Genomic DNA, 15,366 nt, shown 5'->3' on the forward strand with positions numbered 1-15,366 from the left:
ACAACATCATGTAGCGTCTTGACTGTTGTCATCTTTGCCACAAGAGAAAAAGTATCGACAAAATCAATGCCTTCTTGTTGTGTATAGCCTTTAGCCACCAGACAATACATTTTGACTTTGTATTATACTCAATAGATCATGTATTCGGTTTATATTGAACCGAACCATTTACAGAATCTATTATTGGTTTAGATGACCAATTTACTCTATTACTTTCAACAGCTTTAGCACACTTTTTATAGAACTAGGTCTATGCTATACATATAGCAAATTTCCTATTCAATTTCTAATAGGTATTAGACAATTTTCTTTTTCTTTATAGATTAGGAAATTATTCTCTTTCTTCATGTTTACATTCCTATTGTAAACATGAACCTCTTCACTCTTCTAGAAGCACCATGTGCCTTCTAAGCCTCGCGAAGCCTCCTGCTTCTGGATCCTTCCTTGTTGTTAATCAACATAGTTAGTTTCCTTATTTTGATACTATGTTCTTGAACTAGTACGCTGTCCATCTGAAGTAGTACATCCACTCGTTCAAATGTTGCATCTTCACATTTTATCTATGTAGTATTGTATTAATGGTTTTAACTATTAGACAATAATATATGACCACCCCAACCACCACATCTGCTTTTGCTTTGCATACTGATATATCATGGTTTTTACGGTTTTTAACCATGATATAAGTGTGCTTTTTGAGTCTTTTCATTTGTTAATAGGATTGTTTTTGAGTCTTTACGGGTTATTTAGGAATTTGGCACGGAAGGAGCAAAGTGGAGCAATTTCGATGACTTTGGAGCATTTTACAGAAGGAAAAGAACTTGGACTCGGATCAGAGTAGCAGCGTTGACCGGCACCAAAGGAGCATCGGCCGACACCTATGTTTATCCGACGAGAGAAAGAAGAATTTGGAAGTTTTACAATTTTACCCAAAGTTTTACAATTGTACAATAGTGTTTTTGGGTTTTAGAAAACCCTTACGTTATTTTTCTAGCAGCTTTTTGAAAGAGAGATATTGAGAGCTTTTGAGAGAGAAGGATCTGAATTCTTTGTAGAGAGAAGATTTCTAAACTCCCTCTTTTTACTTTTAATATCTATTGCATGTTATTCAGAATGATTTGTTCTTCATTAAACATGTCTGAGTAATTTGCTTGTTAGGATTAGGGTTTTTCACAGGGTTTTTATGATTTATTAGATCTGTGATTTTTAGGGTTCTTAATCTTTTATGATCTTCATCTTTGGTTGTTCTTCACAATAGTTCTTGATTGATCACCTAGAATTATTATCTTATGGAAATTAATTGATATGAGAATATAATTGTTTTCCTGATTAAAACCGTTGATGAACAAAATTACTTTTTTACAAAGAGATTTGAATTAGTGATTTTGTGAACTTATCTAAACCTGCTTTTAAAGCTGATTTTTAACTTAGAATTTTACAAAGAGATTTGGATTTTCTGGTTTTAAATTTAGATAATAATTGCAGTGAGAACTGAATTATTTTACCAAAAAGTTTAGAGTTCTGGATCTGATTTTTATTGCATTAACCATAATTAATATATTGATTTAATACTTCATAATTACCTGAGAAATTCCCTAAGCCTAACATTTTGATTTTCTGAATTCACCACCCTTTGATTTAATATTTTGCATTGTCTTCTTTTGTTTTTAATACAATTTAATCTGTTTAGCGTAATATCAAAAACTCTATAATTTATTGTGTTTGATCTTGAGTCTCTGTGGATTCGACCCCTAAGTACTACATTGATCTCTTGTTTGAGAGAGTAGCTCTAGGGTTAATTTGAGCATATCAAATTTTGGCGCCGTTGCCGGGGACACTTTGATCTACCATTAGATTTGAGTTTTGTATTTCGTCTAAATTTTTCATTTTATTTTCTACTTACACGCTTGTGTTTATTTTCTCTTGTGTGTTTCAGGTACATGCCTAAGCCTAACACCAGGAAGAATCCTATTGGTCCAGTTGTTAAGCTTACAAACCAAGAGTTAGGACAACTAGAGCGTGATAACACAAAAGCAGCCAAATCAGCCAAGATGGTCAACCCAATCATATTGAGACCAGATGCGGATGGTGCTTTGAGGGATCAAGAGGGCCACTTGTGCAAGGAGCAGGGCCAAAAGCTTGATGCATAAGGGAATATTATTGCTGAAGTTGCTGTCGGAAACGACCAAATTCTGGTAGTTGACGAACAGGCCGACGGTGTCGATCGACACCAACAAGGTATCGGTCGACACCCCTTTCCTGCAGACAGACGTGGAGCTGCAAACCACATCCAGAATCCGGTTCGAAGACAGGAGAACAACCGAGACTTGATCAGGACCATTGCTGACTACAATCGGGCTGATCTTGTGTATGAGAACCGGTCTGCTATTATTCCTCCTCCATTCCAGAGGAATGATTTTGAGTTGAAACCTGCTTACTTTCAACTAGTTGGGCAGAGACCTTTCTCTAACCTGCCCAATGAGAAGCCTTTGGACCACATAGAGCATTTTGAGGATCTTGTAACCAGTATCAAGGCTAATGGAGTGACTGAGGATTACATCTTCTGCAAGCTTTTCTCTTACTCACTTGCAGGAGAGGCATCTCAGTGGTTGAAGCAATTACCAGCTGGATCATTGACAAATTGGCATGACGTCAAGGTAGCCTTCCTCAACTACTTTTATGATGATGCAATGTCAGATGAGTTGAGAGTAAAGCTGTCCTCTTTCAAGCAAAGACCAGATGAAGCTTTCAAGGCCGCTTGAGTGAGATTCAAAGCTTATCAGAGGGACTACCCACACCATGGTTCCTCAAGGGTTCAATTTCTGAGCATTTTTTTAGAGGGATTGACTGGAAATATCAGCTAGCATTGGATGTTGCAAGCCATGGGAACTTCAAGACAAGATTTCCAGAAGATGCAGAAGTTTTGATTGAGAATTTAGTTTCCATCAATAGCACTAAGAGAGCAGATACTGAAAGGAAGAGATTGCATGGAGGATTTGATTTAAACCAGCTAGCTTCTGTTAATGCTAAGCTTGATTCAGTTCACAATCTCCTGGTTGGTAAGAAATCAGTTCACTTTGCTGCCGAAATTGAATCATTTAAGCCACAACCTGAGTCTGGGAATGAAGAAGCAGATGTCAACTTTGTATATGGGAATCAGGGTCATAGATTCGGTAATCAGCAAAGCAAGAAGCCTTACAATGGGAACTTTTCAGGGTACACTCCTAACCCAGATTACCAGAAGCAGCAACAGAACAATGGCTATACAAGAACCTATGGGAACTCATCTTATCAGTCTCCTCTTCCTAAGACTTCTTCTGAGAGTAGAATAGAGGCCATGCTTGATCATCTTCTTCAGGGACAGGAGAATATGACAGTGACATTCAATGGAAAGATCGACAATGTCTACACTGAGCTGAATGGGAAGATAGATGCATTAAACATTCATGTCAAGAAGCTAGAGAATCAAGTTATTCAAACAGTTGGATCCGTCAAGAGGCAAGAGGGATTTCTCCCTGGGAGAACTGAGTCAAACCCCAAGCATGCTTGCAATGCCATATTAGTGAGGGATGAAGAAGATGGAGAAATTCAAACTGCAGAAGAAGGATGGCAATCGGCCAAACCTGAGATGGAGAATTCGACTTCAGACAATGGTGTCGGTCGACACCACATGAGTGTCGGTCGACACCCCTCTCAGACAGAACCACAAACTGCAAAATCTGAGGTTCCAACAGCTGTTGAGAGGGTGTACAAGCCTAAGGTCCCTTTCCCTAAGCCAAGAAGCAGGAGCTTGAGGAAGTTAGATGCAAGGCAATGATGGACAAGGTAGTGATTGAGATGTCTTTGATTGATGTAGTAAAGCTTTCACCACCACTTAAGCGGTATGTGAAGAGAATGGTATCAAATGGTTTAAGCCCTGAAGAAGGAGCACTGCTTACCAAAGATGTCAGTGCAATTCTGTTGAACCAGCCTGTTCAAAGGAGAAAAGAGAAGAAGCAAGAAGTGATAGTCTCTGAGAGAGTGAGTGCAACAATTCAGTGTAGGATTGCTAAGAAGTTACCAGATCCTGGATGCTTTGTATTTGATTGCTCAATCTCAACAGAAAGGTTTGCACACTCACTTTGTGATCTAGGCTCTAGTATTAACTTGATGCCACATTCTGTTGCTATGAAACTAGGGATGACAGAGTTCAAGCCAACTCAGATTACTCTTATCTTAGCTGATAGATCCAAAAGAATTCCTGAAGGTGTTTTAGAGGATATTCCAATTAAGGTTGGAAACTTCATGATTTCCACTGACTTTGTGGTGCTGAAGTATGATAAAAAGGCTAGTGATCCTCTCATCTTAGGAAGATCTTTCTTGGCAACAGCTGGTGCAATCATAGATGTGCAAAAGGGACACATAACACTGAATGTGGAAGGTTTGAGTCTGAACTTTGAGATGGATAAGCTGAGGAGAGCTCCTACTATTGATGGACAAACTTTTTATGTTGAAAAAGTTTCTGCTACACGAGCAACAAGCTCAGTATCGATCGATGCTCCATTAGCATCGGTCGACACCCCTCCACATTCGAGCCTGCACTTGTCCACAACTGATGCTCCAAGTAAGAAAACTGCTCCCAAACAGAAACCTCCCCACTCCACACTCCAGAGTCCTCAGGTAAGGCAAAGGTACACATCCTCTGCACCTAAACCCCCTCTTATCATCAACAAGGCTTTCAAAGGTACAAAAATTGTTTTGCAGTTAACCAAGCCACAACATTATCGTAGAGCGCTTGTTTCTTCTGTTGTTGATTTTGCAGGACATAAAAGAAGCAAACCCATCCCAAAATCCCGCCCTGGTCCTATTCCTCATGTCCTTGGTAGACCTCACTCTTCTACTGCTTATACACCACCTTGGATGAAGAGGTCATGCTATGGGAGACATTCACTGCCACGTTCTGATCCACCCGATGCCTGAGCTTCAACGCAGTCCAGCTAATGACTGAAAACAAGCGCTCAGTGGGAGGCAACCCACTTCTAGGTTTTTCTTTTCCTTTTGAGTCATTTTTCTTCTTGCATTGAGTCAGTTTGTGTTTGAAATTTTTGTGAACTTATGAATTATCTATCTATCATGTTGCTTTTAACTTGTGTTTGTGTTTGAGTGCTTCTTAACAGAACTAACATCAAAAGGATTGATCCAACAACACAAGAACACAACTAACTGCAACTAAGGAGTTTCGGCCAAATTCACTGTTCGTCGAGGGTGTCGATCGACACCACACTGGCATCTGTCTGCACCATAGGGTAACCCGAGGAAATTCATCTTTTCATTCAAATTTTTCAACACAATTTTTGTTTCTTTACCCTTCCCTTGCTTGAAAACACTGGGGAAAGTGTCGTTAAAGTCTGGGGGAGGTTAGTACTAACTAGTAACTTAGTTTTGGGTTTTTAGTGTCTCACAACCGATTTTTGTTTTTGTTGAGTCAAACTTTTCAAAATTTTGGAATTATGATCTCTAACTAATGACTACTGTTCTTTGGCTAACACTCTAATGACTCTTGACTATGCTTGACCTCAGAACTGAAGTGTGGAAAAGACTATGAGCTGTATCAACAATCCTGAAAGCCCTTATTCAAAGGATATCTAGTTAAACAAACGTTGTCTCAACTTTTATCAGGAGTTTAACCGGACTTAATCTCTTACTTTGGGGTTGGAAATCAGTGGACTAAACTTTTTTTTCAGGCCATACAAGACAGTGCAATTTTTCAAAGTATGTTTCCCCTCTCTCTTCCCTTCAGTGTTTTGAGTAAAAAAAAAAAAAAGAAAAAACAAAAAAAAAAGAGGAAGAATAAAAGATGAGATGATTTTGATCAGTTTAGAGAGGTAGGTAAATTACATGTGACTTCATTATTCTATTCTTGAATCAAATGATCACACAAAGCATGGAAGTGAGGGATAGGTAAATTACCAATGACCCCGGTATTCGCTTACATCTTTGATTTGAAAGAGAAAAAAAAAACAAGAAGAGAAAGTTATGAGAAACAACTCATTAGAAGTGAGAAAAGGGAGAGGAAAGGAGATGTATGAAGAATGTCTTGGCCTGAAGAGAGTCCATATGCCACTGATCGATACACCAAGGTAAGACTCACCTGTACTTGCTTTAATTTATGTAATGAGATAACAATGGTGAGACTAGAGATTCCAGAGGATTGTGGGATTTGAGTAAGGAATGTTGATGCTTTTCAAATGACAAAGTATATGAAGTAAGTTCTTGAGAGTCAAGGCGATGAAGAGTGCGAAGATCAATGATTTTGTGAACTTATCTAAACCTGTTTTTAAAGCTGATTTTTAACTTAGAATTTTACAAAGAGATTTGGATTTTCTGGTTTTAAATTTAGATAATAATTGCAGTGAGAACTGAATAATTTTACCAAAAAATTTAGAGTTCTAGATCTGATTTTCATTGCATTAACCCTAATTAATATATTGATTTAATACTTCATAATTACTTGAGAAATCCCCTAAGCCTAACCTTTTGATTTTCTGAATTCACAATCCTTTGATTTAATATTTTGCATTGTCTTCTTTTGTTTTTAATACAATTTAATCTGTATAGCGTAATATCAAAAACTCTATAATTTATTGTATTTGATCTTGAGTCTTTGTGGATTCGACCCCTAAGTATTACATTGATCTCTTGTTTGAGAGAGTAGCTCTAGGGTTAATTTGAGCATATCACATATCTACGAACGTCCAATGATTTGATTTCAGATTTTTGAATCGGCCTAAATGGCTTTCCTACTCAAGATTTGACTGTTTACTGACCTATCTCGTACTTTGAATAATTTCTTGAGTCTAAGGCAAAAAACATGTTGCCACCAAAGAGAGTCCCTTGCAAACCTAATAAATCTAATTTAGGGAGAGACTAGACATTTACCAATGTCGTTAGCAAAACAGTAAGAGATATTGATTTGGTTTGAACAGGCCCGGCCCACCCCTAAAGAATCTAAAGCATGTGCTTTAGGCCACATAATATATTCTAGTTATGTAGACATCTTTACAAAAATATTTCTTAGTGAGTTGGTTTTGTTGTATGGGAAACAGTCTCTTGTCATGGTTTTGAACCTAAAAATGGACAGTTTTTGTAGTTTTTTATTTTTATAAAATATCACATATAAAAAATGCTTTAGGCCACAACAGTCCTAGGGCCGGTCCTGGGTTTGAACTAACTCAAAAGTGTGATAACATTGTTGATGAAGTTACTGGATCAGCCTCAACATATGTAGAGACTAGTGGGTGTTATAGAACCTTATGAATCAGTAGCAGTGACCGGAGTATCAATGGCCATAGCTAAGAGAATGGGACATGTAGTAGATTTCGTAGGAGTAACTTGAGAATCTGTGAACACCACATATTGTTAGCAGTAGTTGTATAAGAGCTTGTTACCATCGTATATATAACGGTTGCAACACCTACATATATCTATTAAACTTTGTTGGAATCCAAGAGCATTGAACATCCACAAAGAAATTACAATTCCTTTATTACTTAACTACAATCCTATGAGGGAATCTTTTGTATAACTTCACCTAAACCAACAACTTTGCCTCTCCTTCAAGGTTGGGTCTAGTCTAGGTTTTTTAGTAACCCAGCTAAATCCAACATGAAAATATAAACGACTTGGGATATTTTAAGAGTAACCCATAGCGTAACGAAAGTGGGAGTAGACATACCTAAACTTGCTTTAGAATTTTATAGGGCAAATAACAAATAACTATTCATCTTCTTTATTCAACTTATAATCTCTTATTTATCTCTCTCAAAATCTGGGGTTTGATTGGTTACCATAGTTAAAGCCAAAAGTAAACCAAATCCCATTAAATTTGAATTAAACCAATTTTAATCCAAAATCAATCAAAGGCCTTGAATGGCATCTAATTTTCTATTAATTTCTAGGTTTTGGTAATGCAAAATCCACTTTTTTAAGCCATTCACGATTATAAAGAAAAATAGATTTTCAAAAAATTAGGAAAACCAGATTTTGGAGGATTTTGATAATACCTTCCTAAAATCCATAAACCACATTTTGTGGATTTTTCAACTTGGCTTTTTTCTGTTCCTTTTTCCTAAAATATTTTTATTCTAATTTTATTATTAAAAAGTATATATAAAAACCAAAAACTAATTAAGTTACCATTCAAAATTCTGCAAAAACTAATTAAGTTACCATTCAAGATTTTGCAAAAACTAATCTACATCAAAAATCAAAAATCAAAAACTAAGAAAAAACAAAAAAACAAAATCTAAAACTCATTTTAAAAACCAACAACCATTTCATGGCCAAAATTAACTCAAAATTCAGATTAATAGAAACTTAATCTGAACCATGTTTAAACTGAAGTTAGAATAAACCAAAAGTATATTAATTGTAATCCAAGATAAGTCAAACAAAACCGGTCTTCTTGTTTCGTCATTTCATTGATTTCATTGAAGAAGAAAGGTATGTAGAATTAAAGTGGATGTGTAGAAAAGAATTCTTGAAATAGGGACACAAGAGAATTAAATCCCAAAATGTAATAGTGGTGAGGAAAGCTACTAGTTGTCGTTCTGATCTACGTTATTGCAATTTCCAATCACAGTGTTTCGAGAACCATTTTTAAGAACATCGACTAAGTTCACTTCAACAACAACAAAAAAACATCAAATCCAGCCACATACGTGTCTTCTTCACTAAACATCCAAGCCATTTAACTTAAACCAGTTTGACGGTTTGGGACTAGTGTTTTGATTTTTTAAGATGTTACATTATGGTTTTGAATTTTGAAGACTAGTTTGGTTTTCTTTAGGTAACATAGACTACATGTTAAATTGACTATTGTTACATTATTGACCATCTTTGGACTATTACATAGTTTAATTAAATTGGCATATAAGTGATGTCTCACCAATACATTACTCTAATATAATAATTAAAACTATTTTAGTAAGAAGACACAACACCTGTTTCACTTTAGTTTGGGTTCATCCACTAAAGAGACCTTTCACTTTCGATTCAAGATTGTTTCACTTTCGATTCATTCAAGATTGTTTCCTTTTAATGGTCTCGTTTTGTTTCGGGTTAGTTTCTCAAGCTCAATCTTGAAGAAGACAAGAACAAAGTGGAGGTATCCTTGTCCTTGCTCAATTCTTACTCAATTTATTTGATGTGATTATTTGTCCTGAGTTGGGGTGATGAGAATTAGAATCATTACCGGAATGGAGAGATTTCATCATTCCGACATCCGGAGATTGCTGTTGGGAACCATTGTCACCGTTGGTTTCGTTGTTCTGCTTGCTCAGTGTTTTGGTATTCCTTCTTTTTACTGGTCTCCTCCTCCAGTTAAGGTTTCAGTGATTGACTTAACCAATTCTAATGTCACTCAAGTTTCTGTTATGAATTACATAAATCTCTCTGATGATGAGGAATTTGTAAAGAAGGATCTTGGTAGAGGAAATGATGTTGTAATTAGTAAAGAGAAGGTAGAGTTTAATGCATCTGTTATTGGTAGACCAAATATATCATTGAGGAAGACTAAAATGGTGGTTGAGAGCTCAGAATCAGATCCAACTTCGGTTATGGTTATGGGTAAAGATAGTAGGAATGGTAATGGTTTGTCTGTGAGGAGGTACAAGAGAAGAGGGGCTGTGGTTTCGATATCTCAGATGAACTCATTGCTGATCCAAAGTTTTTCTTCTTTTAAATCTCCTGTAAGAATTTTGATTGTTGAGTTCTCATTTTTTGATTCAAGAATAAACTGTTGAAAGGTTTTATCTTACATTCCATTTTCGTTTTTTTTTTTCTTGTGTGTAGAAGCCTCGGTGGTCATCAGCTCGAGACTCTGAAATGGTCTCTGTGAGATCAGAGATTGAGAAAGCCTCTGTTGTACATGACACTCTTGAACTTAGTGCCTCGCTTTATCGAAATATCTCCAAGTTTCAAAGGTCAGCCTTACAATGAATTCAATCTCAGTTTTTCTTTGCAAATGTTAGGACACACTATTTGTTGGTAATGATTGTTTCCGCCACTAGTAATATTAATCTGTTTCTTGTATTTATTATAAAAGAGTAAAATGTAGAGACTTAAGAGACTGTTGGTTAGCTAAATTTGAGATGTTGGAGTATTTGGATTAAGAGTGGTGATATATGTCAAAGACTCTTATGTGTTGCTTATTTTAGGAGTTACGACTTGATGGAGAGGAAACTCAAAGTGTATGTGTATAAGGAAGGAGAGAAACCAATATTTCATAACTCAATACCTCGAGGGATTTATGCCTCAGAAGGTTGGTTCATGAAACTCATGGAAAGCAACAAGAAGTTTATAGTAAGAGATCCAGGGAAGGCTCATTTGTTCTACATACCCATCAGCATAAAAGCTCTTAGGTCTTCTCTGGGACAGGATTTTCAGACACCAAGGAGCCTTGCAGACCATTTAAAGGAATATGTCGATTTGATAGCAGGAAAGTACAAGTTCTGGAACCGAACTGGTGGAGCCGATCATTTCCTTGTTGCTTGCCATGATTGGGTACTATTATTTTCTTTCTGTCTTTCTTTTTGTCTTTTACATCAATGAGAGTCTCTTTGATACAAGATCTGCTGAGTAAAGCTTCTGAAGTTTGAAACTAGCAGGGGAACAAACTGACAAAAAAAACCATGAGGAACAGTGTTCGAGCACTTTGTAACTCAAATGTTGCCCAAGGCTTCAGAATCGGGAGTGATACAGCACTACCGGTCACATATATACGCTCAGCCGAGTCCCCTCTTGAGTACTTAGGTGGAAAAACTCCGTCCGAAAGGAAGATTCTTGCATTCTTTGCTGGAAGCATGCACGGATATCTCCGTCCGAGACTAGTGAAGCTTTGGGAGAATAAAGAACCTGACATGAAGATTTTTGGTCCAATGCCTCGTGACCCTGAAAGCAAGAAACAATACCGAGAATACATGAAAAGCAGCCGGTAAGATAATGTGTAACAGAAACCGTAAACCATAGCTTACGATTACAATGAAACGTTTTATATACGGTTTTGGTTCTTGAGAAGTTCAAATTCTCATTTTAAAAGGTACTGCATATGCGCGAGAGGTTATGAAGTCCATACTCCTAGGGTTGTCGAGGCTATCATGAATGAATGTGTTCCGGTCATCATTGCTGACAACTACGTGCCTCCTTTTTTCGAGGTTTTGAACTGGGAGGAGTTTGCCGTGTTTGTTGAAGAGAAAGATATCCCAAATCTGAGAAACATTCTGCTGTCTATACCGGAAGAGAGATATATCGGCATGCAAGCAAGGGTCAAAGCGGTACAGCAACATTTCCTGTGGCACAAGAAACCGGTGAAGTTGGATCTTTTCCATATGATTTTGCATTCAATTTGGTACAGCCGAGTTCATAGAATTAAAACTAGGTGAAAACAACATTTATGTGAATGCATAGAGTGGTTATCACCAGCCCTTTATAACTGTATTGAACTCAGTTAATGGTTTTTGCTGATCTTTCGATAATGATTACAGAGGAGAAGAAAGTTAAAAACCTTAGTGTTCTGCAGGGATATATCACTGAAATCTTTGGACTCATTCACCAAAATTTGTCAAGAAACACCTTTGTTCTTTCTTAGTTTCAAGTTTCAACCAGTAACTCATACCATATATTTAATGCCAACATATTTCATATTTCATATTTCCAAAACAGATAATCATAAGAAGCAGAAAGTTAAAAACCCAAGTTAAAAAAAAAAAAAAGAAAAAAAAAAAAAAAAAGACCTAATATCTATATATCTATATTCCTTCTGTGATCACCACAGACCTAATATCATTCCACAAACATGTCTTTTGCATCATGCATTCATGTTTTTTGCTCTTTAGCATATCTTCAGTTTTCTTACATTCCAGTTCATTGGCCTTCAACAACTCAAACTTCTTTTTAAGTTCTTCTTAGTTTCGATAGGTACTATGCTCCATTTATCTTTCACGGAGTCCACACCAAGACTCTCAACTGAACGAACGAGAAAAGACTTCTCAAACCAGTCAGAGTTTGTCACGTCTCCCCCATGAAGAAACACTTGACTCCTATCGTCCTCTTTCATAGTGCCCATCTTATTTGATTTCTTATTAGAATTAACATCAGTAGACTTCCCTTAAGCTCCCCAAATAGACTTGGCCAGTTTGAAACATGTCTGATCATGAGTACTTAAAAAACTGTTCTTCCCTTTATTCATATGTTTCTTCTCCAAATGCCTAATCTTGTCCATGTGTAGCTTCGTATTAACCTCAAAGCTAATGGAACTCTTGAGGTACTCGTAAAAACCGTGACCATCGTCAAACGGACTCTTACCTGTAACATTTTCGAAGTCGATTATTCCTTTTAGAATTGACATCTCTTCTTCCTCACTCCACTTTCTTCGCTATCTTTTTTTCGCTTGCTTCAAGTTCACGTCGGTTGAGGTCCCTTCACTGCACAGTCGGCACCGTACCGCTTCATCTTCGAGGGCTGAACCTTGCCGGAGCCACGGACCACTCCATTCTTCTTCTCGGAAGCCGTGACGGTCACCTGAATTGAAGAAAGACCAATACTTCTTCTCCTGCGAGAAAATAATTGTCGTAATCTTCGTCGTCGATTAAAGATAACAACGGCTTCAGATGTTTCTGTGACATGGTAATGTTCAAAGTACGATTTGGATTCTGTGTGGTGAGAAGGTTTAGATTTCGTGTATGTCAACTATTGAAATATAAATATAAAAGACTAAAGAGCTTGTTGCCAAGCATTCAGAATTGGGAGTGATACAGATTTACTGGTCACATATATACGCTCAGCCGAGTCACATAGGTAGGAAAGCTCTGTCTGAAAGGAAAATTCTTGCATTATTTGCTGGAAGCATGCATGGATATCTCCGTTCGATACTAGTGAAGCTTTGGTAGAATAAAGAACCTGACATGAATATTTTTGGCCCAATGCCTCGTGACCCTGAAAGCAAGAAACAATACCGAGAATACATGAAAAGCAGCCGGTTAGATAATGTGTAATAGAGGAAACCAAAACCGTAAACAATAGCTTGCCATTACAATGATACGTTTCCATACAGTTTTGGTTCTTGAGAAGTTCAAATTCTCATTTCAATAGGTACTGCATTTGCGCGAGAGGTTATGAAGTCCACACCCCTAGGGTTTTCGAGGCTATCTCAAATCTGAGAAACATTCTGCTGTCAATACCAGAAGAGAGATATATCGGCATGCAAGCAAGGGTAAAAGAGAGATATAAAGAAGTGGGTGGAGGAGTTGAATTTTGAGTTTGGTTGTTTACTGGAGACTAGAGTGAGGGAAAAAAAATCCCTTAGGCTGGGAGCTCAGTTATTCAAGGATTGATCTGTATATCGTCGTGGTCGAATTTAGGTTTTATGGAGAAACAATGTTCGGTTGACACCATTTTATAAACATTTATTTGAGTTACTGGTAAAGAAGAACAAATGTATTTCTTGACAAAAATACATAATATTGTCAGTAAATATAGTCAAACGGTATGATCAAAAGACATTAATAAATGTACATTCTTTTTGACCAAAATAAGATTTTTTAGCATAAATGGGAAAAACCTTTAATAAGATTAAATAAATTTGATTAAATTGAGATTTCTCAAGATTGAGAAAGTTGTGTTATATATAAGTGGAGTCTTTATTCAACATCCAAAGGAATAACATATTTTTTTTGGTTAGCTACTAGCGTTATACGATAAAAAAATATTATCATGGCTATCACAAAAACTCTTGTGATCTTTTTTTCACATTGTCATATTAACGGTTTCTTTCTCTAACCACGTGGTGTTGACCACAGGTATGTTCAACAATTTGTGTTTGTGATATGCAAATTAACATTGATCGATTTTCAAAGCAAGTAAACATACAGATATTGATCTTGGATGTCCGTGCATATAAACGGTATATTAACATATATTTAAAAACTTCAAAATACTTTTTGGACATGTTATATATCTTTTAATATATTTCGTAGGTCTTTGTAGGTTCAGAGATTGAAGGATTCTCATATGATCGTAGTTTTCTTTATCATCTGAAATGTTTATTATTAAACTAGTTGTGTAATCAAGGTGACATACAACATCTAAAAGAGGGAAACATAAGCCCCGACAGGTAACGTTTAAGTTCTCAGAATCAAAGTCGGAGGAAAAGGAAATTTCTCCAAGTTCTCAGAATCAAAGTCGGAGGAAAAGGAAATTACTCCGATAGCTAAACCCTAAACAAGGAAAAGTAAGATAATCTAAATACAAATCATAAAATTTAAACCCAAATTTTAAAAGAAAGTAAACATATAGATATGTATTCATACACAGAAAAAATATATATATATATATATCAATAAAGGCTAAAACAGAAAATTTTAATTATCTTCTTAATATGTGTGAAAAACCTCTAAAATAACTTTTAAATTGAAACAGAAGGAGTACTAAACGGAAAACAACATTTCGCATGAATACATGAAAACGGAAACAGATACGCGTAAACGAAACATTTCGCAAACAAGAAACAGTTTTTAATATAAAATTAGAATATATAAACTTAGGAAAATGTCCTATTTCCTCATGAGAACTATTACATCGTACTAGATACAGTCCAAACTATGTAAAAAGATATCTGAGACGAAGTCATAGTATGGGCTCTATCTGGTACGATATAATAGTTCTCATGGGGAAATAGGATGTTTTCCTTATAAACTTAATGGAAAGTATCAAACACCAAAATCATATTAGAGAAAAAATGTTTGAAACAACATGTTAATCTAAAATATAAATACTACTTCCTCTGTATTATAAAATATGATGTTTTAGAATTTTTACCAACATTAAGAAAATAATAAATGATGGATTATTGTTAGTCACATTTGTTTTTTTACTCCTTTTGGTATTTATTTACTTGTGATTTTTCTGACACATGTCATTCAGTTGCATGGATATATTATAAAAGTAAAAACATTAATTAGTTATTTGACTTTAAAAAGAAAAATGCATTAAATATACTAAAGAAACTCATGTTTTGTGATACAAATAAAAATCCTAAAATATCGGGTATGATTAGTAACATATACAAAGTGTACAAAAAAGCGGTAAGCTCGAAAAAAAAACTATTACGGAATAGTAGAAAGCTGTAAGAAATAGTGGTACATCAAAGTTGTAAAAAAATCTGAGAGTAAAATTTTTAATAAAGCTTTTATGATTGGTAAATTTTAAAGCTGCATATTTGTACATCTTTGTAACACTTTGTAAAGTAAATAATTTAACTAAAAGATAAGTAAAACACTCAAATCCATAACTTTTGATTTTTATATATTCTTCTTTTTCTATATAACCGAT

The 15,366-nt window shown here is 35.8% G+C and overlaps 1 protein-coding gene across 6 annotated transcripts; it reads left to right on the forward strand.

Annotated features, from left to right (window-relative positions):
- The first annotated feature begins 8,745 nt into the window (after positions 1 to 8,745).
- On the forward strand, positions 8,746 to 11,541 carry LOC104719328 (putative glycosyltransferase At3g07620). 6 transcript variants are annotated; one of them, XR_015569288.1, is made up of 5 exons: positions 8,746 to 9,728; positions 9,832 to 9,962; positions 10,197 to 10,542; positions 10,633 to 10,972; positions 11,078 to 11,541. XR_015569288.1 is itself a non-coding variant. In XM_010437237.3 (5 exons), the coding sequence occupies exons 1-5, from the start codon at positions 9,213 to 9,215 to the stop codon at positions 11,418 to 11,420; spliced, it is 1,665 nt and encodes a 554-aa protein (XP_010435539.1). In that variant the 5' UTR covers positions 8,746 to 9,212; the 3' UTR covers positions 11,421 to 11,541. The 6 variants fall into 6 exon arrangements, 4 of the variants coding, with proteins under 4 accessions (XP_010435539.1, XP_087326839.1, XP_010435540.1 ...); XR_015569289.1 differs by having other exon boundaries at positions 11,193 to 11,541; XM_010437237.3 differs by having other exon boundaries at positions 10,644 to 10,972.
- Positions 11,542 to 15,366: the final 3,825 nt, after the last annotated feature.

This window comes from Camelina sativa, chromosome 10, assembly GCF_030686135.1.
Source record: "Camelina sativa cultivar CO46 ecotype springtype chromosome 10, ASM3068613v1".
Lineage (NCBI taxonomy): Eukaryota > Viridiplantae > Streptophyta > Magnoliopsida > Brassicales > Brassicaceae > Camelina > Camelina sativa.